Source organism: Populus trichocarpa, chromosome 10 (assembly GCF_000002775.5).
Source record: "Populus trichocarpa isolate Nisqually-1 chromosome 10, P.trichocarpa_v4.1, whole genome shotgun sequence".
Lineage (NCBI taxonomy): Eukaryota > Viridiplantae > Streptophyta > Magnoliopsida > Malpighiales > Salicaceae > Populus > Populus trichocarpa.
The window spans coordinates 18,489,768-18,517,702 of record NC_037294.2 but is presented as its reverse complement, the minus strand read 5'-3'; the positions used below and the strand labels follow the sequence as shown (position 1 = coordinate 18,517,702).

Here is a 27,935-nt window from a genome sequence, read left to right as displayed (position 1 = left end):
GTCTGTCTATTTTCCACCTGCAGAACTTTAAGATTTTTTTTTTAAAAGGACAACGTGAGGCACATGTTTAACATTTTGGGGTATGTGAGACAGCGGAAAAAACTGCTTTACAGAGTGTTTTTTATTTTAAAATATATTAAAATAATATATTTTTTAAATTTATTTTTATATCTACGTATTAAAGTAATAAAAAATATAAAAAAATAATTTAAAACAAAAAAAATTAATTTTTAAAAAACACTGCCCAATCACCGCGCAAAGAAGCCTCTTGTACACGATCAAAAAACAGGTATAATCCACCTCATCTTATTTGTATATAACAGTGAGGCATAGTGTATAACAAAAACAGTTGAGGTTTTCTTCACTACAGAAAGAAAATTGGGTTTCTTTAATTTTTCTCCTTGATTGAGGTTCGTTTGATCGTCTCAACAATATATCATTAAAAAAAAAATTTCCATGGTGAAAAATTAAACGATACATTATTAAAACTGATTAAAAATATCTCGACAATTGTCAGAATCTAAGTAAAAAACGAAAGAAAATAGTAATATATCTCGATTTTTATTTTATTTATCATCATCATCATCGTCGTCGTCATCATCATCGGAAGCTACCTATCAAGCGTCAAGTAACCTAACCATTTATCTAGCGAAGGGATAAGAGTGTAGAGGGAGTAATGGATTCTCATCACAGCCAAAACCAAACCCAATACGCCAAAGCCACCTGTCTAAACTGACCCCATCAGAAAAACAAAAGGGTCAATCTGGACCATCACCAACTAATTTATATGGAAACCATTCACACATCAATACTCTACGTATACAGACAAGACACGAACAACACTCTCTCCTCTTACATACAAGAAAAAATAACACAAACTGTAATCCTCAAAACTCCAAGAAGTGAAAAAAATTTCTCCAATGTCTAAACAGACCTACAGAGTTTGCTTGTGCTTTAGCAGGAGGTTCAAGCTTGCAGTGGCAGAGGCACCGGAGGAGATCAGGGCCTTGTTTAATCAATACTCGGATAATGGCATCATGACCGACAATCATCTCCACAGGTTCTTGATCGAGGTTCAAAAACAAGAAAAGGCTACTCTTGAGGAAGCACAAGCCATCATTGAAAGCCTCAAACATTTGGCCATTTTTCACCGTAAAGGGCTCAATCTTGAGGCCTTTTTTAAGTATCTTTTTGGTGATAATAACCCTCCTCTTGATCTTAAACTTGGGGTAATTTTTGTTTTCTTACCTTTCTTTGTTGAGGCTAAGTTCTGGTTCTTTAATGACTTATGTTAAATGACTATTTCTTTTTGCTTAAATCCGGTACTTATCATAAATGCTGGAATCACTTGAAATAGCTAGACAGACTCTTTTTTTGCCCCTCTAGTTTTTGCTCTAGTGACTAAAATAGGAAGTTTGTCGGGTTTTTTGGTTCTATATTGGGAAAAACTCAAGATTTTGACTTTTGACTAGATGGGTAGTAATTAGCTGCATTGATCAAAGTAATTCATGATTCAATTAGTGCTATTGGTTAATTCTCTTTGAAACATATGATTAGATGCAGAAAGATCCATGGGATGCCTGAAAGTGTCCATTTGGCTTTTGACTTTTGTTATTTAACATTTCTTTATGAGTGGAACGTCTTTCATTTTCCCCAAGAAACGATCAGGAATGTAAAAATAAAAGTTTTCAACTATTGCCTCTTTGTCATGGTTTATTTTTTAACTGATTTATCTGTTTTTTTTTCGTGGAATCACTGCTTTGTTTCAATCTCACTTAGATATCTGCGTTCTTTTGTATTTGCTGTTCTATTGCATTCTCTGGTTTCAGGCGCACCATGATATGACAGCTCCCATTTCACACTATTTCATTTATACCGGCCACAATTCATATCTAACTGGGAATCAGCTCAGTAGCGATTGCAGCGATGTTCCCATCATAAATGCACTGAAGAAAGGTGTGAGAGTAATTGAATTGGATATATGGCCAAATTCCGACAAGGATGATGTGGAGGTACTTCATGGGAGGTATGCTGTTATTGTGCTAATGCTGGAATCTCTAATGTGGGTACTAAATGATGTTTAATTGTTACTGCAAAATGAAAATGAAGCAGGAACTAAAATTATTGATACAGCAACTTAAACGCGATATTTTTTCTTAAAGTTTTGAGCTTGATCTTGAGTAGGTGATTTGAATCATAAAGAAGCCTTGTTGTGTTTTTTTATTTCTTGACGGAGGATCCATATGAGCTAATTTGTTAAATTCTTTTACATAATGCAGTATCCTTTAACGCATAAACTTTGCCTTAATTGACTTTTAATCGGGTATCAGAAATTTCTATTAACTTCAAAATACTTTTGAAGCATCCTTCCCTTAACCAGTGGTACATTTTACTTTGTTTAGGACTTTGACAACCCCGGTGCAACTTATCAAATGTTTGAGGTCAATCAAGGAGCATGCTTTTACTGCCTCTGAATTCCCTGTTGTTATAACTCTAGAAGATCACCTTACTCCAGATCTCCAGTCTAAAGTGTCTAAGGTGAGTCTTTGTTATTTTGTAGGGATGTGCAACTCTCACGGGCTAATGATTTACTATTCTTTCAATGATTTCTAGATGGTCACTCAAACATTTGGAGACACACTGTTTTCTCCTGGCTCAGAATGCTTGAAGGAATTCCCTTCCCCTGAGTCATTGAAGAGACGTATTATCATATCAACAAAACCACCGAAGGAGTACCTTGAGGCAAAGGAAATTAAGGATAAAGAGAGTGATTCCCAGAAGGGTAATGCTGCTCCCGATGAAGAAGCTTGGGGGAAAGAAATCCTTAATCTTAAAGGCGCTGATGACAAGGTATGTGAAGACGCATATTAGTTTTTAGCTCGCCAGTTTTTTCTAATCTCATTCCTGACCAATCTTCTCGAAGCAGAATGAATTGGACGAAGATGATAATGATGCCGAGGAAGATCCTGGTGAAGGAGACCACAAGTTGCCGCATGATATAGCACCAGAATATAAACGTTTAATTGCTATTCCTGCTGGGAAGCCTAAAGGTGGATTAGAAGAATGTTTGAAAGTGGATCCTGATAAAGCGAGGCGTCTTAGCTTAAGCGAGCAACAACTTGAAAATGCTGCAGAGACCCATGGAAAAGAAATTGTCAGGTATCAACAAGCCCTAAAGCATTCTGTTGAAAGAACTCTATTTGAATGACTTAAAAAAATGACTTTTAGTATTTTATGTGGTGGCGTTTATTTAGTCCTGGCTTCTTATTTTTGACTCCTTTGCAGGCATTATCTATTCCATTATTATGCCAGTAATAAGCTGATGTGCTTCAGAACTATCTCCTATGCACACTTTGTACTTGGATCATTAGAAAACCAAGTTCCATAATGTCTAATGAATGACTTGCTATACAGGTTTACCCAGCGGAATATACTCAGGGTGTATCCAAAGGGTATTCGTGTGAACTCATCCAACTACAACCCACTAATTGGATGGATGCATGGTGCTCAAATGGTTGCTTTTAATATGCAGGTTTGTGCTCCAAAATCTAAGGATTGAGTTCCCCATGCATAAACTTTGAGGGCAGAAAGTGAAGCTGTGTGGATTTGGTGTTACATCATTGTAGTTTTTAAGAGTTTTGGCCTTTTGTTTGTAAATGGATTTGCTTAATTGAATAATTTTATTCAAAATTGTGTTTAAAAAGTACTAGACTGATAGAAGAGAATTGTGATGGAGGCTTTCTTGAGTATACTTATCTTATACAACACTAGCTGACTGGTGCGTTAGATATATTATTGTTCTTTCAAATTTGTACAAGTATGTGCCTCCACCAAATACTAAAAGCAGGTCTTTCATTCCAGGGATATGGAAGATCACTCTGGATGATGCAAGGAATGTTCAGAGCCAATGGTGGGTGTGGTTTTGTGAAGAAACCGGATTTTCTTCTGAAGTCTGGTCCACATGGCGAGGTATTTGATCCCAAAGCCAAGTTACCTGTGCAAAAAACTTTGAAGGTGAGTGCTTTGTTGTCATTCACTTTGATTGGAATGGATTTTTCCTGGATTTCCATTTAAAACGCCCATATAATGTCCACTTGTGTATTTGCTTTTGCGTTGATTAGTAATTGTAATCTTCTTATTGCTGAATAGGTGAAAATATACATGGGTGAAGGATGGTATTATGATTTCCATCACACACATTTTGATGCATATTCCCCACCAGATTTCTATGTGAGGGTAAGTGGATACAATCTTCTGGTCTCATTTTCTTCTCTTCATAAGTGACCATATCCAAAATATTTTTGTCTTATCGCCAAAAACCTCTTGTTCTGGTTGTGTCCATGGCATTATCCTCGTTGAGATTTGTTGTAACCCAAGGCTTTACCATGACACCGTGTTTGTCTTAGCTGTTACGTGTTCCCTGGATTTTTGCAGTGTGCTTCTGGTTCCATTTTGCTCAGTTCTTTTTGCCCACCTCCCTCTTTTCCGAGAGCTATCTGAACCAGACCATGAAAATAATGGATAATCTAGTGCAATTCAACTTTATTTTGTGCAGGTTGGGATTGCTGGGGTCCCTGCAGATACTGGGATGAAGAAAACAAGGACTCTGGAGGACAATTGGATACCTGTTTGGGATGAGGGGTTTGAGTTTCCATTAACTGTTCCAGATCTAGCTCTGCTCCGGATTGAAGTTCATGAGTATGACATGTCAGAAAAGGATGACTTTGGTGGTCAAACATGCCTTCCTGTGCGGGAGTTGAGAGAAGGGATTCGAGCAGTTCCACTCCATGACCGCAAGGGAGAGAAATACAATTCTGTAAAGCTCCTTGTGCGTCTCGAATTTGTTTGATACCAATGGCAGTTCCATGCCAAGTATAAAACCACTGGAGCGATGTAAAAATCTGTGAAGTCCATTTGTTGTTGTGAGCTGGTGTGATTATGTGATTTTTGTTGCCGTGTGAACATAATAACATCTGCCTGCTGCTTTCCATTGGCTGTTCGTTTTGATGTACTATAATCTTGTGAAATATGTGACAGCTAGCAAGTATTTTTGTAGTTGCCTCAAGACAATAAGATCGTTAAACTGTGATTTGGGCAACATTGAATCCCAAGACAGCCATCTTGTTTCTTGTCATCAGTTCCCGTTGATGCTAAAAAAAATAAATTCCAAGTCAATCTTGTTTCCTATTTCCAGTCTGTTTTCCAAGTGGTCATCGATTTGACCATAAGTTTTCACCACTTCTTCAATAAAAGAATTGTTACAAGCGACAGCATGCATGGCTTTGTACCGAAGGCGCATATGAGGTCAGCCCTAAACACATTAGAGAAGAGATAGTCAATCAAATTTGCAATAAAATCAATAGGGAAAGTAAGACTAAAATTTAGAAAGAGGTACCCTATAAGGGTCAGCCTAGCCCCAACAATAGTGTGGTGTAGTGTGATACTGTTTCCATCATACTTGTGTAAGGAAGCAGACACCAGATACTTCACAAAACAAATTAGGGCTTGTCACCAGAAATGAAACCCATTATGATAACCATACCTGTCCATTGGATCTGAGTTCTAGCCGTAGGGAAGTAAGCGGTCCAACAAACAGTCCAGTCCTGAGCCCAACATTCCAAAACCTGGAACCTTTTTCACGTGAGTGACTTCATTACCCGCCCTCAATTTGTTCTTCCATCTCCAGCCAAATCAAACCCACCACCCCCGAAATCGGAAAATGTCCTCCGCCCTTGGCTACCACCATCACCACCACCTACAACAAGAACAACAACAACAACAACAGAAACCCTTCTCCGACTCCGATTCCTACTCCGACTCCGACTCCGACACCACCAACAGCCAAAACCAACACTCCGCAGATCTCACAAACTCAATCTTCAAATCCTACTTCGAACACGCCAACCACCAATCCTTACAACCAACGCAACACGACCTAACCAAAATCAAATCCTTCCTAACCTCCTCCTCCTCTGGCGCTCTATCATGTCTCATCTGTCTCGAACGCATCAAAACCTCCGATCCGACCTGGTCTTGCACTTCTCTCTGCTACGCCGTTTTCCACCTTATCTGTATCCAATCCTGGGCTCGCCAAGCCTCCGATCTCTCCGCTCTTCGAGCCTCCACGCGCCTCCCTATCTCCTCTGATAAAGCCGCTGAATCCTCCACCTGGAATTGCCCTAAATGCCGCTCTGATTATTCTAGATCTAAAATCCCCAGAAATTACCTCTGTTTCTGTGGCAAAGTCGAAAATCCACCAAATGATCCTTGGATTTTATCCCATTCTTGCGGTGAAATCTGTAACCGTCAGTTGAAGAATAACTGCGGTCATTGCTGTTTGTTACTTTGCCATCCCGGTCCCTGCCCATCTTGCCCGAAACTTGTCAAAGCGACATGTTTTTGCGGCAAAACGACGGATGTTAAGCGTTGCGGTTACAAATTATTTTCTTGTAACAATATTTGTAAAAAATCATTAGATTGCGGGATTCATAGCTGTAAACAAATTTGTCACGATGGACCCTGCCCGCCGTGTAATGCCCGCGGGGTTTATAAATGTTCATGTGGAAGGAAAGTTGAGGAGAGGGAGTGTTGTGAGAGAGAATTTAGATGTGAGAATCCCTGTGAGAAATTGTTAGCCTGCGGAAAACATGTGTGTGAGAGGGGGTGCCATTTTGGGGAGTGTGGAGATTGTCCTCTTCAAGGGAAGAGAGCATGTCCATGCGGGAAGAGACTCTATGAAGGAATGGCTTGTGATATTGTTGTGCCGCTTTGTGGTGGTACCTGTGATAAAATGTTGAGTTGTGGTTTCCATAGGTGCCACGAGAGATGTCATCGAGGGCCTTGCATTGAGACTTGTCGAATTGTTGTCACCAAGTTGTGTAGGTGTGGGGGGATGAAGAAAGAGGTAAAAACTTCATTTTTGTCCCTTGCTTTATAATCCAATTTAGTGCTTTATCAATGATTACAGTTAAATTGTATTCAGTATTGCAATGGAGATACTGGATAATTGGATGTAATGTAATACGTATTAGTTCAGTCATTTGTGGTGAATTGAAAATTTTACTGTTATTTTTCCATTTATTCATTGTGCAAGTTCAAAATTGGGGAGATTTAACTGAATTTAGATTAGGTTCCTTGCTATCAAGATTTGGCATGTGAGAGGAAGTGTCAAAGAATGAGAGATTGTGGACGACATGCTTGTAAACGTCGCTGCTGTGATGGGGACTGTCCGCCATGTGGAGAGGTGCAATTTGTAGTACCTGGTTGCTTAGTACACCTTACTTTTTTTAATTCTGAAATTCAATAAATGTTTGAAATTTCAGATTTGCGGCAAGAGGCTTCGGTGTAAGAATCACAAGTGTCCTGCCCCGTGTCATCGGTATGCTTGTCCTCATCTTGGTTCACTTGCATTTCTTATATACAAGAGGATGATTTAAAATAGAAAAGATGAGATGCAAAGTAGTTTTGCTATGCCACTGCATTTAAGAATTCTTCAGGCACAATTCATTAGTTTGAAATGTCTTTGATTGAGCTTCTGAAATTGTGGATCAGTCTCACAATATACTGTAGACTGTGGTATTGTTCCCAGTTAGCTAATGAGATGTTATGTTTTATGGATATTTCTGTATCTAGGCAATGACTTGATGGTTGGTTTTGTTCTTGTAGAGGTGCCTGTTCTCCTTGTCCTGTAATGTTTACAATTTCATGTGCTTGTGGAGAGACTCATTTTGAGGTAAGTGTTTTGCTTAATGGATATCTTTTTTAATTTCTAATCAGGACTGGCATTTAGATTATCTGAATGCGCAATTTACAGATCTCTGAATCAATCTATAGCAATTTATATTCTGGCAAAGTCGTAAGCTTATATATAGAACCCTGTCTAGGAATTAACTTCTTTCTGTTTTAATATAAGTAGAATAGAGCCTTGATAGATTTGACAAACCCTTCGTATATTGAATTTCCTTTCCTTTTCTTGCTTCATTTAACCCTTTCAGTTTATTAATACTTAACCAGTTGTGTTTAGCCCAACAGTACTCTCTGTTTCAAAGCAATGGCAGGGAGTAGGACTTGGGCTCAATCCTTGCCTTCACCATTGTAAGAAACCAAAAGAAAATGTGAACACCTCCACATTAATCAGTATTTCATTATGGATTTTCCTTCAGGTTCCCTGTGGCACTGAGAAAGACCAAAAGCCTCCAAAATGTCGTAAATCATGTGGAATATCTCCTTTATGCCGACATGGATCAGATTCTAAGGTAAGAATAGGTGTGTATTTCCGGTTGATGCTGTGGTGGTGCTTTGTTTTATCGAAAACATGTGAAGTTGCTGTGGAAATTGAACAGCTGATGCTAATAGTGGCATCCTTTATACTTGGCTGTTCATTGGTCTAAATTTTGACTTCTCTTTAATAATTCTGTACATCTACTTGTAATTCTGATTTAAGAGAGACAGATGCTGTTGCTATTTCACGATCCTTAGCATGCTCTGCTGGAGATTATTTAAGAAATTCTTATCTGTCATTTTGTCCAGCCACACAAATGCCATTATGGGGCATGCCCTCCTTGTCGATTGCTTTGTGATGAAGAATACCCATGCAGCCATAAGTGCAAATTAAGGTTCATGGAATTTCAAATTAGCGAATGTTTTCTCAAGATTTTCCTTTGGTTGGTAATTCATGAAATCATTCTATCCTTGTATTTTTTTCTGTTGTGGTTCAGGTGCCACGGCCCCAGACCACCTCCTAATCCAGATTTCACATTGAGGCCAAAGAAAAAGAAACCAAATCATCAGAGTGAAAGTACACCAGGAACCCCATGCCCTCCTTGCCCTGAACTTGTTTGGAGGCCATGTCTTGGCCAGCACATTGGAGCAGAGAGAATGGTTTGTTTCAATTATCTAGTGGCTCAATAAATTTTCTTCTTTTTTTCCTTTCTCTATGTTGGGTGGCTGACCTATTTTGGTTGCTCCTCATATCAGATGGTCTGCTCAAACAGAACCCAATTTTCCTGTGAAAATCTGTGTGGGAGCCCTCTTTCTTGTGGCAATCATTATTGTACAAAAACTTGCCATGCACTGAAGAGCCAGTCTTCAACTTCATTGGTTCAACATAAAAGAAGCGAGTCTTGTGAAGAGTGTCATCTTCCTTGTGAAAAGGTGATAAATTATTGCGATGCCATTCTGTTGTTTTCCATTTGATTTTTCTTATTACCAATATTTTTTATTCATTTTAAATTTTTTCTTGTCTTGGGTTTAGAAGATGATGTAAACAGGGTGTAATTTTATTATTTGTTGGTGCACCAGAGCTGTTTCATCTTAGCATCGTTGTATGTTTTTTGATGTTTTACCTCATTTGTTCAGGAACGGAAACCTGCTTGTCGACATTCTTGCCCTCTACCATGTCATCCTGGGGACTGCCCTCCTTGCAAAGTTCTTGTGAAACGATCTTGTTATTGTGGTTCTATGGTCCACGTTTTTGAGTGCATATATTACAATAACTTGTCAGAAAAGGAGCAAATGGCTGCTCGTTCATGTGGTGGATCTTGCCATAGGTAATAAATGGATTATGCACTTTTATCTTGTTAATATTTTCTGCAAAACTTTTTTTTTAATGATTTTAATCCCTGGTTCAACTCAAGGAACCTTTTATTTTGACTTTGCATATGATTTCTGTTGTTGATTGTGCGCTTCAGTTTGTTTTTGCTTTTCATTTTCTTTGTGAGAAGTCAAACCAAGACAAAGCTGTAAAGATAAGCGTTGCATGTGTGAGTGACCTGCATATTTTTTTTACTGACACAGTTGCAATCTCTTGAATATTCTATGCTAAGTTTCATGATAATATGAACTCTATTCTGTCTCATGGCAGATGAAGAAATTGAATGCAAAAATGTGACGTGGACAGTGTTATCAAAGGTGAAAGGTGCTAAAAGGCACCAAGCCCGTAAAATGCCCGAGGCGCTAGGTTCACGTCTAGGCGCTCACCCGAATGAATAATGGCAATATGCTATAAATTAAAAAAAAAAGTAATATTATATTATATTATATTATATAAATCTAAAATATATATCTTTCTAGTTAAGATTAGATCGTTAGAAAATCAAAAGAAAATATAAAATACCATATAAAGTTATATTTTTCACCTTTAAAACAAAATAAGATAATTTAAAGTAGTAAGTAGCCAAATAGATTAAAAAGCAAAATTAAATATCATCATCATTATTCATTAATCTTCAAAAACATCTTCATCCATGCTTTCCTCTCCTTCACCTGAACCCTCCATTTCCTCCATTTCATAATTATAATTGAAATCCTCATCTATCAAACCATACTGCACTTGTTTAGAAAAAAATAAAGTATTACGTGTACATGTGTTGTTCTCCGACTCCCACTGTTGAAAATAGAAAGTGTGGCTGGTGTTTCTCTTCTAAGCGTCCTTCATTGTCTGTTTGTCTCCCTCTTTAATGATTTATTTTAATTTTTTTACCCTAATTTTTGTTTTTTACAAAATAACCCTAAGTTGTTTCTTGTGGTAAATTAAAAAATTAAACAAATAGGTCAAAACATAAATCATTCAAAAAAAAGAAAAATCCAACAGAAAAGGAAGAACTTCAAGCAAGCACCAGCCTTAGCGCCTTGCACCCACTCACAAGGCGCTAGCCTAGGCGGTGCCTCATTGAAATCCAATGCCTGAGGCTAATAAAGGCACCGGGGCCTAGCCTCGCCTCGCCTAGGCAAGAGCCTCAGCACCTCTTGACAACACTCATGCAGTTGTGAAGTGTTAATATACAGTACTGACACTACTGTTTATTTTTCCTTTTGATATTCAGCTATTCCATGCTTGTGTGGAAGCTGCTGAAATTGAGTTTTCCTTCTGTTCCTTAAATTGTTCTCTTGATTGCTATATGATTGTATAGATTTACTTTGGAAACTTGTATGTAGTTGGATTTTGATAATGGTTCTACATGGGGATTTTTGGAGTAAATGATTTTGAGGATCCCTCAAGTGCTTTAGGCTGAAATCTGAAACCTTCAAAGTTTTGTAATTTTTAGAATAATCTTGATGGTCTTGGAACGTATTATGATGATTTTTGGAGAAGTGAAAATGGCATGACCTCTGAATGGCTTGCTGCCTTGAATTGCTGTGAGAATCTTCAAAAATGATATGACGTGATTGATTAATGCAGGAAATTGCCTAATTGTACACATTTATGTCCCAAGACATGTCATCCAGGTCAATGCCCATCACCTGACAAGTGCGCCAAAAAGGTACTGACTTAAGTTATCTCATCATAAAAAATGATCAGTGAAAAGGATGTTTTGTTAATGCGTAAAACACCAATGTTATTTCAGCTACTAGTCATTAACTTGATTTGTCATGCCAACTCTTTTGCAAGGTCACTGTTCGTTGTCAATGCCAAACCTTGAAAAAGGAGATGCCATGTCAAGAGGTTCAAGCAGCCTATCACAAAGCAGGTTCCGATCCCAAAGATATATCTAAAAGTCATTTTGGACTTGGACTTCTTCCTTGCAATTCTGGTTGCAAGAGTAAAGCACAGGTTGTGGATCAGGAATTGCATTTGCGTAAATCCAAAGACCTGGAGGTACTCTTTATTCCAACTAGAATCATGCAATTCATTCTTGGCAACTCTTTATGCTTGAGCTTATGGTTCCCGATAGTAACATTGATAGCTTTACAGATACAAATTTAAAATGTCAATCGATTTAATTGCTATCACAGTAAGCTTTAGCTTGGTCAACTAATGTGTACCTTCTTATTACGTGTGGCATTTAAAGGACATGGCTTCACCTTTCTATTATGGAATGCCTAGTAAACCACCACCATGGATATATACAGTAACAGAAATGAATTCACTTTTTCTGGTGCACAAGCACAAACTATTTTTTGGGGCATGATTCCCTCAACCTGAAATCTGATTGCATTTTATGATATTTATTGAAGGAGAAGGTTCCAGCCACTGAAATTCATCCACCGAAGCGCCGAAAACGGCGTGAACATTTACAAGAAACAAAGAAGACCTCACAACTGCAGGTATGTTACTCTTCTGAAGTAAGAACAGGTTTTGTTAATTACTACTTTGCTGTAATGAAGACTTGTTTTGAAGCAGAAAATTGCTGCCACCATGAAGTGGCTTCTTGTAATAGTCACCCTTATGGTGACTATGGTGGCAGCTGCATATTTCGGTTACAAAGGTCTCATTTGGCTCTCCGATTGGATGAATGAAGTTGAAGAGCAACAAAGACACAGAAGAAGACATCCACGAATCTAACCATTGGCAACGCTGTCAATTGAGAGTCTTGATCGAGTTACATTGCTTGCTTGAACTCTGATAGGCATTTACTGGTTTTACCTAAATTCTTTTTTTATTTTTCTTACAATAAAATAATTGTTGTCTAGTAAACTTGCTGGGGATTTTGTTTTCGTTTGGTAGTCTTCTGCCTGACATACCAAAGCGGTGGGCATCACCTGATTTGGGCAGACAACGTGATTTTTTAGGCATGTATTTGGGATGTGGATGCAGGAATGGAAATGACCGTCAAATATCACTTTGATTAACGCAGCAAGACATGATTCTGATATGACTGTATGAACATGATGAGATGGACTGTATATGATTTGCCCAGATTAGGCCGATTACATGGACTGAATGATTTAATTGATGTTGATGCAAATCATTTTCTATTCGGTACGTACATCCAAGAAAAAAGAACATCGTAGCATCCTCCAAACTAATTGAAGAATCTGCCATAATGCCATTAGGCCTTCTCGTGTTTTTCCAAGAAGTTGGGTCGCTCTAGGGCTTACTTTGGACTTTATTTACCAAGAGGACACGTGGAGAAGTCTCAGTGGCTTTCTATGTCGTGGCACCAACACGTGTCTGATCTGCTATCTCTTTTCTTTCTTTCAGTCTTTCTTTCCTCCAATGACAGACACATCCAGGTAAATCGTCCGCAAGTGCATGAAATCAACAGAAGTTGGGCCTGAATTCCGGTCAATAGCAGCTATAGCATATTGAATATGGTATGATTGGATCAGCCCAGAAGACTAAAGTATTGGTTGAAAGGTAGAAAAGGGAACTCCGAGCGCGAATACTAGATGTTAATAAGTTTGTGACATGATCATATCAAATCCTCCTCCCTTGTGTTTTCAGTAGGTAGAATCAGGGCGAGCTCTGGTAAACCCTAACGGGTCTCAAAAATTAATTGCAAAATAAATTAGAGAACGGTCAGGGCACGGCAATTTCAAGTGGTGATTGACACAAGCTATAAGCATTGATGAGCGTGGGCGAATGGTCATGAGGTGCTGGAGTCATATGCATCATAGGCACATGTGACTTGTTTGCATCTCATGCTTGCCACCTCTAGGAACTGTTAATGCATCCATCCCTTGCCTGTAGTCGTTTCCCGTGAGCCGTGACAAATGGTATCTGTCTGCGAGCACCAGACATTGTATTGGTCTGATCATAGAGCTAAACGTTGTTTACACGAAGAAAACATATGTTGTAGTTAGGAGGCTGTGCATAAATTACGGCAAAGCTTGATCTCGTTGTATTGATTTCTCTCAATTTATATGTCCTCTTGCTGCAAAATGATTTATTACAATAAATAAATTAATAGTTATAGATACTATAAAAACATCTAAACCTTTAGGACTGCACATTGTCAAGCAATGCTATGCTAAAACATATAAATGCACGTAAGAAGGTCGCAAATGTATGCGAGGAAGTGGTTAACCGGCCACCACCGATAAGAACCCACCTCTGCCCCCACAACATTTAGTCTCACTATTATATACTCCCTTTAGGCATTAAATGCGAGAGGCACCGCAATATTGTTCATTGGATTTTGTTTCTTTTGTTTTTCTTTAACCATCAAGAACAGATCCTTGCCCTTGCCGCGTTATTCAATGAGTTTTTCTCTTAAAAAAATCATCAAGCATGCATCCTCAGCATGACTTTGATGGAAATTATACCTTATTTTCAAACTAAATCTCTTTGATTCATATTTTAAATAAGCCATTTATATTGCATTTATAAAAAATCATTTCCTGCAATCATTAGTCAAATTCAAATTATAAAATGAGAAAAAAAAAAAAAAGAGAGGAGTAAGCTATTGAAATACCCTTTTACAATATATGTTCTCAATAGTAATTTTTTTTATAAAAAATCAATCAATTTTAACTTTTAGTTTGACCATATTCTGCAACACACTCTGAGGTACGTTGATTTTTTTTTTTACATGCATTGTATATGATAGCTTCCTTGTTAATCGACTTAAATGCACTTTCAAGGATGTGTAAAAAGAAACAGATAGATATTTCTAACGAGAAAATTAAAAGATTTACAGATGAATATATTATAGAATTTGAATAATCTAAAAGTTAATATCGATTGATTTTCTTATATTCAAAGATTAAGATATAATGGATAAAATATACAGAATATAAGATTACACTGATATGTTTTTCTAAGAGAAAATATTTATCAACTAAGCAGGATCGTGGATTTTTGTTATTCGTAAAGTAGTATATTATGCGTATTTAGGTCCACACACGTGTCAAGGGAATAATAATTCATTACCACCAAAATCAAAGCCCCCCCTATTGACTCCTTTTTGTGAGTTGAATTTTCAAAGTCAAATTCATGCAGCACTACCAAACGTCTATGTGCCCATATGTCTAGAAATTGGACCGCAATTCCTTCTTTCTTCGCGCCCTTTTCAGGGTTGGACCCATTCCGGAAACTGCTTTCAAAGGAGTTCCGATCAGGACTCGGTCTATAACTCTGAGAAGGGTTCAAGTAAACAATGAAAAGCAGCATCACCGTGTATTTTGGTGCCCTCGTGCAACCCCATAAGCCTAGTTCTTTTAACTTTATGTCCTTTCCTAGCATCACATCAGAGATTGAAAGTTTTTCTGAGAATGGAGGATCAATCAATCCAATTTGTCAACAGGAAAACTGGGCCAAGTCATTCACGCATAGATACAATATTAGTAAAGTAATGAGGGTCAAGAAAAGGAAAAGAAGCAAATGGGTGCTTGTGTCTAAACAATTTAAACTGTAGAAAGGAAAAGGAACATTCCCCGTAACGTAAATCATGTAATCATTGTTCTTGCTGTCAGTGCTCACAAAATCCTACACTACAGCTCGATGTTAGATAAATACTCCTAACTCATCTAAAATTGAAAAATGAAAAAAAAAAAAAAAAGGGAAGAAGAAAGGGAATTCCTAATTCTTTACAATAGCCCAAATGTTGTACCCAATTAAATTGTCCAAAAAAATGATAGTTCTTTTTTCTTTCTTTCTGGGTTTGAAAATTGAAATTTCAATCTGAAATAATTGATATTGTACCACTTGAGATGCTGCCATGGCTACCATCACAGAGTGACAGAGCTCGCTCCAAATTAGCAACAATGTCAGTCATAGTTGGCCTATCTTTCCCTTCCAAATTCACACAATGCATTGCTGTGTATCCTACCAGCTCCACTGCTTCTGCTTCATTAAGCTCCGGCGGACCTACCCTGGGATCCAAGATCTTACCCAATTCATTAACCATAATCTTAGGCACTGCAAAATCAACTATACTTGTTGGTGTGCCTCCGTTATCATCACCCTTGAATATGGCTCTCTTTCCTGTCAAGAGTTCTAACAATACCACACCAAGGCCATAGACGTCACTCTTCGCAGTTAATACATTTAGACCATAGTACTCAGGATCAATGTACCCAACTGTCCCTGCTGCCTTTGTTGGTCTGCAATTGTAATTCTCTTCTGATCCAGGACCCATCAATGATAATCCAAAATCAGAAACTCTTGCTGTCCAATTCGCATCCAGCAATATGTTAGATGACTTGATGTCTCTGTGAATTATTGATGGGACTGCATAGTTGTGAAGATATTCAATTCCTCTAGCAGCATCAAGTGCAATCTTGATCCTCATTTTCCATGAATTTATCACACTACTAATCTTTTCAATGTTGTTCTTGTCATGTAAATGGTCATAAAGAGCTCCATTCTTCATGTAATCATAAACTAGAAGTCTCTCATCTCCATCCTCACAATACCCGACAAGCCTTACTAGATGTTTGTGGTGAAGCCTCGACAAGAATGCCAATTCTGAATCAAAGGCACTCTCTTTCTCTTGAAACTTCTTCATCTTCTGCCCTGTTTCCCCTCTCTTAATCGCCACTTCACGGCCATCTCTCAATTTACCTTTATAAACAACACCGAAGCTCCCTGCACCAATCTTGTTCTCTAGTGAGAAATTGTTGGTGACAGCAGCAAGTTCAGCAAGACTAAACTCCTCAGCTCTATCAGCATGCTTTGATGACGTCCCACTCCTCTGTCGTCTCATCGCCCTCGAGCTCTGGCGCCTTATCGTTGATGATCTCGAAATTAGACCGCTATTGTTTGAAGTCATGCCACCATTGGACCCATCTCTAGTAATTGTGGGCTGAACTGAATTATGCACTTTCTTCTTACCAAAACAAACCCCAGTCCACAAACAGTAAATAATCGTGCAAATCCCTGCAAAGCCCCCGACTGATCCAACAATAGCAAACACCAATAACCCAGTTGTCAATTCCTTGGACGGAGATGACTTAGGCACTATCGATGGGGGCGGTGCTAATGGCAATGGCGGCGGAGCCAATGGTGTTGGCATCGAAGCATTGAACCCACAAGGCTTGCAAATATTCCCTGAACCAGAACACAATGTCTCAGATAGTGGATACAAACCACATTCACTACAAGAAGATCGCACACATGGCCCTGGTAAAACCTCACCCAATGGAAGCTGAGTCCTTGAACCATTAGGCCACCCTGGTCCCCAACACATAACTGAAAAATTCAACGAAACCAATCCACAAGTAAAATTAGACCCGGAAACAATAGACTCAAAGAAAACACCTTGAATCTCATTCACATTATATTCACCATCACCTCCCCAACAAACAACTGATCCATTATTCTTTCGAATCGCGCAACTATGGCTATCCCCAAGAGCCAGCTGTGAATATTCCAATACATTATTTGAAGGAACATTTAATTGACCTAAACTCTTATCCCCTCTGCACACCAAAAGCCCACTAGAATTCACACCACAAGCATGCAAACCACCCACTTCAAGACTCAACATTTCCATGTCTCTGAAACCAAACTCAATCTCTCTTGCAATTGTATCATTACCCCAACACTTGATTCTATTACTTTCCATTAAAATCCCACAAGAGAAGCCAAACCCACTTGAAATTGACTTATATTTATCACCATCACTTGGTGATTGATTACTTATATTACCATCTCCTCTCCAACACCTAACAGTTCCTGTTTTATTGACACTTAATGTATCATTAACAACCGCACACACTTGATCGTCACCAACAGAAAGATTTTGTAAAAAGGCAGTGTTGTTAATATAGACTCTTTGAGAATCAAAAGGCAAATTCCTTGTGTCCCAGCATAAAAAAGCGTAGCCCCCGGAACGTAGGCCGCAGAAGAAGGTGGAACCGCCGGAGATGGAGGAAAAGGAGACGTTAGGTTGGACAGTGATGATTCCTTCCATAGGGGTTCGTCTGTAGCAGGTGATGCTTTGGGTTGGCTGGGAACTCACGAGGCCACAGACGGTGGAGGTGGCGGAGATGATGGCGAGGGTGGAGCCGGAACCCAAGGCATGTGTTAAAGATGGAGATGATAAAATAAAGGAGAGGAGTGTGAGGGTGGTAGCGAAGAGGGTGACGGAGGAGAAGGGTAGTTTCGTCATGTAAAGGAGTGGAGATTTTTGGTGACGGTGGAGGAGGTGGTTTTTTGGTGATGGGTTTGCTTCATTGGTCTAGTAGGTCCAGAGAGAAAAGAGAATCCTGAAGAGAGAGAGAGAGAGAGAGAGAGGGAAGAGAAATTTTGAGCTACTGTATGTTTATCAGATTCTTTTTTGAATTTAAGGAGAAGGATAGGTTTAGAGAGGAAGGGAGGGGGTTTTAGTTCTGTCTTCCGTGCAGGTTACACAAGTCTTTCCGGTCTCTCTCGTCTTCTCTTTTTTTAAGATGTGTTTGGAAGGTTAGTTTTTTAAGGGAAAATGAGAATTTTTGGAAGGAAATTTTCAAGATTTGATTTAATATGTACCACGTGGGTTTCGTTGCTATAACTTAATTTTTAGGAAGGAAATTGAAGACAAGTTTGGGAAAAAAACATGTATGGTAAGTATATGGGACGGGTTTTGCTATGGAAATTCACCAAATTCGGACTGAAGAGCCTTTCTTTTTCTATTTTCAAAACGAAAGAGTTAGAAAAAATTAAATTCTAAATGAAAATAACAAGTTAAAATGGTTTATATTTATTATCAGTTTCTTTTGTTTTTTTAAAATAAATATCTCAATATTATTTAAAGTGACCAAGCTTTGGTTTAATTAGTTAGTAGACATGTTATTTCCTTGTAAATCTAGACCCAACTTCAAATCCCACTTCAACATCAAGTATGAATATACGTTTTTTTCATTTTTTTTATATAATTGTTGGGAATTGTTATGCTTTTAACTTGATTGATGAGATGAAGTAAATTTTTTATGTTACGTGCACAAACTATCTGTAATAAATATTTAATGATCAAATAAAACAGAAAGGCTTTTTTCATCGAAAGATAAGCTAAAAAGATTGGAAAACGTTCAGTATCCTGCAACTTCCCGACATTTTCTAATATCAAATCAAATTGCAAGATAATTATGAAGCAGCATTTTAGTTTTTTTATGCAAATGAGGTCAAAATCCCGTAGTTTCCCAGCAATTGAAGCCACATCTCTGGTCTGTTTTTCGGCCATTAAATGAATAGATTTACCAGGCACTTTCTTCTCAAGGAAACACAAAAGCACCTCCATGATCCCATCATTATTGCCGCAAGAACCAACATACGAGCGAAACAAACACGCCCCCCATAGTTTTTGGTGGCATACTCGGTGTAGGTGAACTGCAATTTGCCATCCTTGACGACCCAAAAAATTGTTACAACTTGCACGCGGCTAGAGAGTGAAGCACATGCACCATGCCCAGTTGAATTTTATTTTTTTAAAAAAAAAAAAAAACAGAAGAAGAGAAAAGAATCACGGAGGCAATGCAGAGGCAAGTTTTTAATTGAACAGGTAGCGATTCTTGACTACAAGAATATATGTATCCTTTCGACTTGTATTTTATATGGAAATTGTATGACAGTTAAAAGGGTATACGACTCATCCCAGTATTTTTGTTTAAAAGGTTGACTGTCAGACAGAAATATCGGTAATTTTATACTCAAGATTTAACGTAATCTAACAGGGTCGAACAGCATGAATTTTACGGCTGACTGCTTCATTTGAAGCGTGAGAGATAGAGGAGGAGAGAAAATGAAAGCAGAGGAGGAAAGATGGGTGTGGGTTTTTGTCCTGTGGTCAATTTTTAGCTTGCTTTTAGGTTTCTTTTTTCTTTTTATTGAAGGATCGAACACGTCTGATAGAGACTCGTGAGAACAAGAGATGGGAGCCTCGTTTTGAGAAAGCATCCATCTTTTGCCCAATTCATAATTTAAATGTTGTCTCGACAGTATCCATATATCTTCTACCAAATTCTTGACATGTTCAACGCAGTTTATGGATTAGTCCGCTGATAACAACTTCATCTTGACATGTTTGATTCTACTTTTAAAAAAGGGGATGTCTGTTTCATGCAACTAAACAAACAGATTACCACTGCAACGTAAAAATGAAGATTCAAGCGATGACTTGGGCAAATTTGAACGACCGAATATTACTCAACTTTTTTTTTTTTTTTTTTTTTTGAGTTAGTCATGTTATGTGAATCTTTCCCGTATATGCATGTATTAGAGTGTGGTATGAGAAATCATAACACCATTGTATTGTAGGTCTTTTTTTGTTTTTATGGTTGTAAAATGTTTTTGTAAATATTTTCTTTTTTAAATTTAAATTAATTTTTTATATGTTTTTAGATTGTTTTAATGTGCTAAAATAAAAAATAAATTTAAAAAATAAAAAAAACACTTTGAAAAATAATCGTCATTATAATCTCAAACATTCGATCGATTTAGTTTAAATAAGATAGTTCAACTATATGTGAACTATATTGATAGGATGTAAATGATTTGAAAAAATATATCCGAACAAAAATTATATAGACTTTAATATGATTGTCCACCATTACATATGAATTAATTTGAATATATAGGGTATGGAGAGGTAAGTGCTCCTGAATTACCGGAGTTGTTTCTTGATAACCTTGTATTGCCTTGTTTTTTATTTATTTATTTATTTAAATACCTTCCTTGTTCAGACAACGAATTGAAATGCTTGTAGCAATAGATAAACAAATAAACCTTAAATAATCTCTAATTAGCAATATTGCTGTCTCTTAATATTTGCTGATATAAAAAGGAAATGATTCAGTTCAGTTAATTACGTTTCCTTGTGGCACTTGATCAAGTATTATTGTCCGTCCCTTTCATGATCTGCCCTTCTCCATTTCAGAATATCTATCAATAAAGGATTTGTTTTCCTCTTTCTACTTTGATACTTCTCCTGAAAAAGTTACACACAGATTCCAACATAAACTAATTTTTTAAATTATTTTTTATTTAAAAACATATTAAAATAATATATTTTTTTATTTTGTAAAATTTATTTTTAATATTAGAATATTAAAATGATATTAAAATATAAAAAAATTAATTTTTTTAAAAAAACACAATACCACCGAAAAAAACACACACGAGGCAATATGGATCCACAGTACAGATAAATAAACTGAAAGTCCAATTGCAAAATCTTTTCCCTTATAATAAACACACACACAGACACGATTCTCATGTTATATTATTACTCCATCAAAAGCTTGCTGGGTAGAAGAAGAAACCCGAAATTTCCTATTGAATATTTTATGATTTCTTGGATAGAAGGCACTGTGGATTCAAATTATATTCCGATGTATCAGGAAAATCTGTAGGACAGCACTGTAATTCATTTCATAGATTCTGGATTCAAGTTCTAAAATAACAATGCGGTGATTGAATGTAGGCAAGCTATTTTCCCAATTCCCAATAAATAGAAATCGCACAAGTATAACTTCAACTCATTTGTCACGAACCAGCTCACTCTCTGCATAATGATCTTATAAAAATACAGCAAGTACTTGATGAATTATTATACAAAAAACAAATCTGATGCAATTGTAAGCACAGTTGCTAGTTAGCCTGGCCCGTGCTCCCTACTTCCATAGAAAATACGGAAATTGGACTTTGATGATAATATGGAGCTACAGTGCTGGCTCCGATTAAGGGAATCTGAAGAACAGCTCATATTAATAAAAACATGTCAACAACTTGATGCTGGTTCTGGGAACTAGGAAGATGAGGAGAGGCGGTGACCCCAGGGCCTAATTTATGTAATATACACAAGAATAGATTAGGTAAAGACACAGAGTCAAACCGGTCTGCAAAAGAGTACATATAAAGAAATTCATCATGGCCAAGTAGTTAATGAGTGTAATCATATCTGCTACACGAGAGAACAGCATGACTAATATACTAATGTAACATTGCAAGCAAAGAACCACTTTTTCAAGGTAAAGCATCCTTTACAATCAAATCTTAATTATTTCCAGGATGTAATAATTGGTCTTTACAATTTTGTAATTCTGTCTTTCTTACAATTAGCACCAATTATCGAGTTTGCCTTCTGTAGTGGATGGCATTTAGCCGTTCACATGCAAGATACTCCATTGTATATCTGTATCATCATTGCTCGAGAATGACTTGTTTTCTATTAATTCCCGCCTGTTAGGCCCGGGAAGTTTGTCCTTTCATAATTTTGTCAACCTGATGCACAGAGATTTCTATTAGGAATTTTTTGCTTCTTTTTTATTTTTATTTATTTATTTTAGGTTTGATATGTGTTCTTCCTCCCCACGGCACCCTTGTATTTAATAACAGCAGCCAACCCATGTTTGAGGTCATAAAACAGGAAAAACCCTTTTAACCACCTTATCTGGTATACTTAATCTGATTCTAAAACATGACAGATTCAAGCAAGGAAGCTAGCATCGCTGCCTAAACTCCAGGTCCTCTCAATTCACCAATTTAAGCAATTATATACACAACTTTTCAGCAAGTATACTATTGCCTTGAAAGGAAACACATTATCTGTTACAGAACAGAGAATATTCAATCAAAAAATATATACGTGTGGGAAAGAAAAGGTGGAAAGATGGTCACCCTTGAGATTGAAAAGTGGCTGCTTTCTATCACCGTATACATGTACATGTAGGAGTTCTAGGTTGTCTTTGCTACTCCGTATATAAACTTTAGGAACATGCAAGCCTGTGAAAGGGGTCAAGTTCCTAACATCATGTCGGAGTGCTACTCCATATATAAACTTTAGGAACATGCAAACCCTAATCATCGACTTGGCAAAGCTACCGCCGCCCATGTGCCAATGCAGGGTATTACTTCTATGCTGTGTTATTACACTGCCGGACAATTTCTAGTGGCACACAATATCTCACTCAATCAAACCTGGCGAAGGGGAAATGGCACAAGTTCGTACTGGAAGGCCATTAAAGAACTGTGGTAATAGTCTAGGACTGCTGGAGTTCTACGACGCAAAGTTGAGGCAAGAAATTCTTCTACCAAACTGGCCCCGAAAAAAACCCCACAGCTGGGAGGCAACTACATAAACCAGGCCACAAGGTGCCAAAAAAGGAGCTGGAGGGGATAACCATGCTTCTTGACAATTTGAGACTCTGAAAGGGTTGGTCCACAGCAAGTAGGATAAGGTTAGGAAAATGGGAGCATCTTGACGAAAGCTAAAAAAGAGGGCTACAATATAGCATTATCAACATAATTAGTTTGGTCAGTGCAGTTAATGTGTGGACATCAAACAGGACCGGTCTTTGACTCTTTTGACTTTTTTATTCAAGATATGTTCAGCAATTTAATTTCTTCAAAGCTCATCTTAACTATCCTCGTAGTATTAACAGCAATAATCCACGTGAAATGGAACATTCAAGCGGTAAATACTCCTCAAGAAACCAGCTGCACTGCCACGGAGACTAATGAGGTGCTACAAACCTTCATTAATGAGGTGCAGATTTACAAAAGTCTGAAAGATACATAAACAAATCATGCAGACTGCAAGGTGCGAACATATAAAAAAAGTTACAACAAGAATCAGAGTGTAATGTTGTACCTATTTGACAACTAAAAGCAGCAGATAAATCCCATTCCTGAAGCTGTGTTACTTCAGCTTCCATCAATGCATTGATGCTATACAAAAAGCCATCGCTCCTACAATGAGATGCTGCCTTTGAATGAAATAACTGTGGATAGTACAAAGGAGGGCTGCTTTCATTGCAGATGATCTTTTATCCAGCTACGTCCAACCAGAAGCAGGGATTCCCTGCTTTTGAAACCATTCAGGCATGTGGAATCTTTCATAGAGTACAGGTCTCACATCTTTCTGCTGAGAGAGTTGCTTGAGGAGTGGAAGAAGTACATCCAGAAGCTGAACAGCCCATAAAAATGGATGGGGAAGTAAATGAACAAACAAGATTGGGGGATAACTACGAATTTTAAGTAATTTTAGACCTTTCTACCTGTGTATCATGCGGTTGTCCTGCAGAAAATGGAACGCATGGAATTCCATTTAGTGGTTGCAACAAGAAACTGAATGGATTGTTGTCAACAATAACAATCCGGCATGGATCCTTTGATATGCAGGAGAGATCTTTCACATGCTCCCGATACTCCCTGTATAGTGTTCATATACAGCATGAGTGGTTTGACAAACTAAAAAAGTAAATCTTAAGCGTAAGAATACAAGAGAAGTTAATTCCTTCATTTATAACTAAATCAACTATACAGAGCATCTGCATTTGATTAACTTAATCACCCACAGCATCATATTCTTTCATTATCAGGAATTCATGTGTTAATCATCAAAACTTTCACACACACTCAAAACTAGAAAGATGGGTTCAAACCACTAAAAGTGTGGCATAAAGCACTTGTGAAGAATGGAACATATTATTGAAACCAAGCAAATCCATTACAATTAATAAAAAAAGGAAGTGAATTCAAGATCCAACCAACCAATAGCCCCAGAATTAGTCAGGATTGGCAGGATGTGTCCTCGGAAGCAAAGCATGAAATTAATTTCCACAAAATAATTAAAACCTTATTTATTTTGAATGCAGATAAAATTTCTAACATGGTATTTATAACAATTATAGCTTATTTGAGGTATATTAGATTTATCTTGTAAGAACTTAAAAGAAATTTTCTAGAATTTACTTTACCATTAACCACTGACAGATATTACAGATGATTCCGTAAATTTTCTACTTAACATGAAAACATAGTAACTTGAAACTTGAGTTGACATGCAAAAGGTAAATTTTGCACGATCATAACAAGATGCATAGAGAAACTCTAATATACACAACTGGCAGCAAAAAAAAATATTCCTATAGACTAAAAGTTTTAACCGTTTCCAATAAAATCACTACAGAAATAAGTAATAGTCATAACTCATATCCAATTCAAAAACAGATGTGTGCATACTTCATTGTAGAATACTGTTAACTGGTGTATGCTTGTATATTCAGCAAACTGGAAGGACAAGAACACAGGTTCAACTTGTCCTTGTGAGAGGCCTTTTCATCTAAAGAAGTAAATATCCTAAATTTTGAATAACTGGTATGCTGTCAGCAATTACAAATTCAAGGAAGAAAGGAATTAAGGTGGGAAAAACCAGAAAAATATGAGCACAGCAACTTGTGCTTACGTGCTAGATGTTGAAGGCCGATAAAGACGTAGACTAAATCGATTTTCTGTATCTATTCTGTCAACAAGTGGTCTGGCATAACCTGCAAACATTCAGAAGTTTTATATCTAACTTACTAAGAGATTATCAATAAAGAGGGAAGAGATAATAGCCAAAACAGAGAGTGTAAAAGCCAAATGAACAGTGAAGTAATGATCAAACCTTCAAGTCCAGCGGTAAATAGCACAAGCTCTGCAAATTCACTAAGTTGTTTTAGGAATTCATCTAACCCTGGACGCTCAAAGACCGTGACATAATTGATCTTAGGTTTCCCTTCGCATTCCTTCAAATCCCAACATACTCAAGTCAAAATAGTATATCTTATATAGATATTGCATGATAATTTTACTTAAAATGATTTTCAAATAAGAACCTTGTCTGAAGATATGCAATCCAGCTCAAACCACTTCAACCCAGCTTCTGTTGCTTGATTGCGCAGAGCAGCTGGCAAACTAGATGTCTCATAAGCACATACTAAAGTTTCATCCAAGTCAAGAACCACCTGCAATAAATATCTGGGTATTTTAAAATTCTAACACGGTTTCATAAAAGTTTTGGGAAAGTAACACATGTTAGAAAAGTATTAGGGAAATAGCATAGTTTGAACACAACCGTTGTTGAGAAGCGAGGAGCGGTTGAACACAATTGTCATTGAGAATAACAGTTGTTCTAAAAACCACGTCCCTCTCAATTCTTTAACCACAATTGTTATTGAGAATAACATCATTTTAACTTTTGGCAAACAATGCTATTTTTCAAAAAAAATCCTAAATATTTCGGAGTCGGTGTCATGTTGAATAATTATTTTTAAAGAAGCAGCAAAAGAGAAGAAAGAGAAAAACCCTGCTAACACCTTTCCCACAATGACTTCACAGATTAGAAAGTTAAATACCTAAGACCAGCAACACACATCAATGCATTGCCCTCGGAATTCTAAACCCTCTCGGCACACTAGCACATGAAAAATCAATAGTAAGATTTCACAGCAGTGCTGTATTTATTCCATAGACTTCAATTACCTAACTCACATTCCAAGTGACAAATTTAAACAGATATCAAAGCCTATAAACCCAGAAAAGGGTAGTGCTGTTAGAACTTCGAATGTTGAAGATTTAAAGGGAGGTGTAAAAAGAAGAAAAACATAAATAAATATAACAAATGTAACCCACGTATGATATACAAATACAAGAAGGTAAATGTAAACACTTAAGAACACGAAACCATATCATACACAACGGGAAAACTGAGCAAGATGCTAATAATCATCTCGTCAAATGGAACATAAGACGCGAAAATAACCTAAAGCATCTATATACGCACACTTTACTATATCACATAAAAATTAAACAAAGTTTCTAGATTTAGCTCATAAATATAATTTCTCAAATAGTTAAATCTACACCAACATGCAACACTGTTCTAAATAGTAGTAGTAACAGGTCATAAAGCTAAAACTAGAATTTCCCAATCTATTACTGTCACCTAATTCGAGTAACTAACCAACACCTTAATTTAGCCTCAAACTCTCCATGTCTATCTAAATCATAAAATAGAACCTAGCTAACCAAAAAAACTAACAAACTCGTCAAAAAATAACTCCTTTTTTTTTTGCATAAATCAGAACACAGACGGAGCCACTTTTAAAAGCAACTATCGCAAACATAACAGCGGTAAAAAGATAATAATAAAATAACAGTAGAATCATGAACCCATGGGATTCAATATCATGATACCTTGAGTTTCTGGATAGGTTCGTTAGCGGAAACGGCGTCGGTGCCAGCGGAGATCTCGACGGTAGCGGGAGGAGGATCGGTGGTATCAGGCAACTCGACGAGAGGCAAGGGTTTGAAAGGGTGAGAAGAAGAGAGAGTTTGGGGTCCAACGGCTCTAAGGATCTGTAGAAAGATATGGAAGAAGAAAGCTAGCCAGTCCCATAGTGTCCTCCATAATTGTATTGAACGCGGTGAGTAAACCACCTCGGGCTGAGTCAACTCAGCCATTGATGATCAGTAGCTTGTTCGATTTTACAAGTAATTTTAAAATCTGTTTTTCTTGGTGGAGGTAATAGTCTAAGCTGTTAAGAGAGAGCCAATCAAAAAAATTTTCCTCGCTGTGTGTGTTTGTTTTATTCTATTATTCTATAATTCCGTGCTTTTATTATGGTGATGGTGATGAGGAGAGATGATGTGGGTGTGGTGGTCGGAGGTGAGTTGAGTGATTATTCTTAGATTTGATCAAAGTCAAGAGAAGGACGTGAATCAAATCTCACGCGCTTTTTGTTATGGGTGGGAAAGCTGGGTTTATTGATGCTTGCCTGGCCAGACCCTTAACCCTAATCAGGAACAATTATGTTGTTTTATAAAAAATTAAAAAAAAAGGTTAAATTATAATTTGATTAGTACGATGAAGTCACGAGTTTACTTGTTGAATCGATAAAATTAAATTAAATTATTTTTAAATTAATTTGTAATTTTTAGGTATTTTTTAAGAAAACAAGTTTTTTTATATATATATTTTTCTATAATTTGATATTTTTATCATTTTACACTTTACCTATTTATTATTTTTTTATCTTAATTTTTTTTGCAATATTATTTTAGTTTTTCCTTTTCTTTTTCTTATATTTTTTTGAAAAAAATATTATTTTTTATTTTTAACAACATTTATCACTCCACACTTGACTTATTGATACCCTTTTTTTTGCTATTATATCTAATAAGCACATTTAAAATGCTTTAAACAAGAGCCAATCCATGAAAATGCTTTATACCATACACTTTGAACTCTTTATTGTATGTGATTGAATTCCTCTTTTTCGTCATTCTCGTTGGCCCTGGCTCTGTTCATGAAATATCTGTCCCTTTAATATATTTCTAGATTGCATATTAAATCTATAACGCATGCCTGGCACTAAGACTATAATTGCGAAACAAGAACAATAACTTTCAAAAAGATGCTGATTTTACGTGGGATTCTGTCCATTATGGAAAACATAGCATTCTTCTAATGTATGGTATTATTTGGCTAAATTAAACAACATAAATCTTATCGTGCTAACTATTAATCAAG

General features: G+C 37.0%; 4 protein-coding genes across 6 annotated transcripts; 2 read left to right on the top strand and 2 right to left on the bottom strand.

The window, feature by feature from the left end:
• Positions 1-795: 795 nt before the first annotated feature.
• Positions 796-5,098, top strand: LOC7474434 (phosphoinositide phospholipase C 2). Of its 2 annotated transcripts, none has more exons than XM_024610914.2 (9): positions 796-1,229; positions 1,830-2,026; positions 2,403-2,538; positions 2,614-2,850; positions 2,924-3,159; positions 3,415-3,532; positions 3,862-4,014; positions 4,150-4,236; positions 4,556-5,098. In XM_024610914.2, exons 1-9 carry the CDS (start codon positions 921-923, stop codon positions 4,847-4,849), a joined length of 1,767 nt encoding a protein of 588 aa, XP_024466682.1. In that variant the 5' UTR covers positions 796-920; the 3' UTR covers positions 4,850-5,098. The 2 variants fall into 2 exon arrangements, with proteins under 2 accessions (XP_024466682.1, XP_002316212.1); XM_002316176.4 differs by having other exon boundaries at positions 797-1,229; positions 2,927-3,159.
• Positions 5,099-5,513: 415 nt separating this feature from the next.
• LOC7490328 (NF-X1-type zinc finger protein NFXL2) lies at positions 5,514-12,686 on the top strand. 2 transcript variants are annotated; one of them, XM_024610913.2, is made up of 13 exons: positions 5,514-6,904; positions 7,130-7,243; positions 7,323-7,378; positions 7,666-7,732; positions 8,163-8,255; positions 8,530-8,615; positions 8,718-8,880; positions 8,977-9,153; positions 9,358-9,548; positions 11,180-11,261; positions 11,390-11,596; positions 11,962-12,045; positions 12,122-12,686. In XM_024610913.2, exons 1-13 carry the CDS (start codon positions 5,720-5,722, stop codon positions 12,281-12,283), a joined length of 2,667 nt encoding a protein of 888 aa, XP_024466681.1. In that variant the 5' UTR covers positions 5,514-5,719; the 3' UTR covers positions 12,284-12,686. The 2 variants fall into 2 exon arrangements, with proteins under 2 accessions (XP_024466681.1, XP_002316211.1); XM_002316175.4 differs by having other exon boundaries at positions 5,522-6,904; positions 11,956-12,045.
• A 2,386-nt stretch (positions 12,687-15,072) lies between these two features.
• On the bottom strand, positions 15,073-18,005 carry LOC7490327 (putative serine/threonine-protein kinase-like protein CCR3). The gene has a single exon (XM_002315122.4). The coding sequence runs from the start codon at positions 17,772-17,774 to the stop codon at positions 15,339-15,341; it is 2,436 nt and encodes an 811-aa protein (XP_002315158.2). The 5' UTR covers positions 17,775-18,005; the 3' UTR covers positions 15,073-15,338.
• A 5,084-nt stretch (positions 18,006-23,089) lies between these two features.
• On the bottom strand, positions 23,090-27,177 carry LOC7490326 (uncharacterized). The gene is made up of 6 exons (XM_006378596.3): positions 26,600-27,177; positions 25,240-25,368; positions 25,029-25,149; positions 24,828-24,909; positions 23,638-23,791; positions 23,090-23,546 (listed from the first exon to the last, which is right to left on the bottom strand). Exons 1-6 carry the CDS (start codon positions 26,864-26,866, stop codon positions 23,415-23,417), a joined length of 885 nt encoding a protein of 294 aa, XP_006378658.1. The 5' UTR covers positions 26,867-27,177; the 3' UTR covers positions 23,090-23,414.
• Positions 27,178-27,935: the final 758 nt, after the last annotated feature.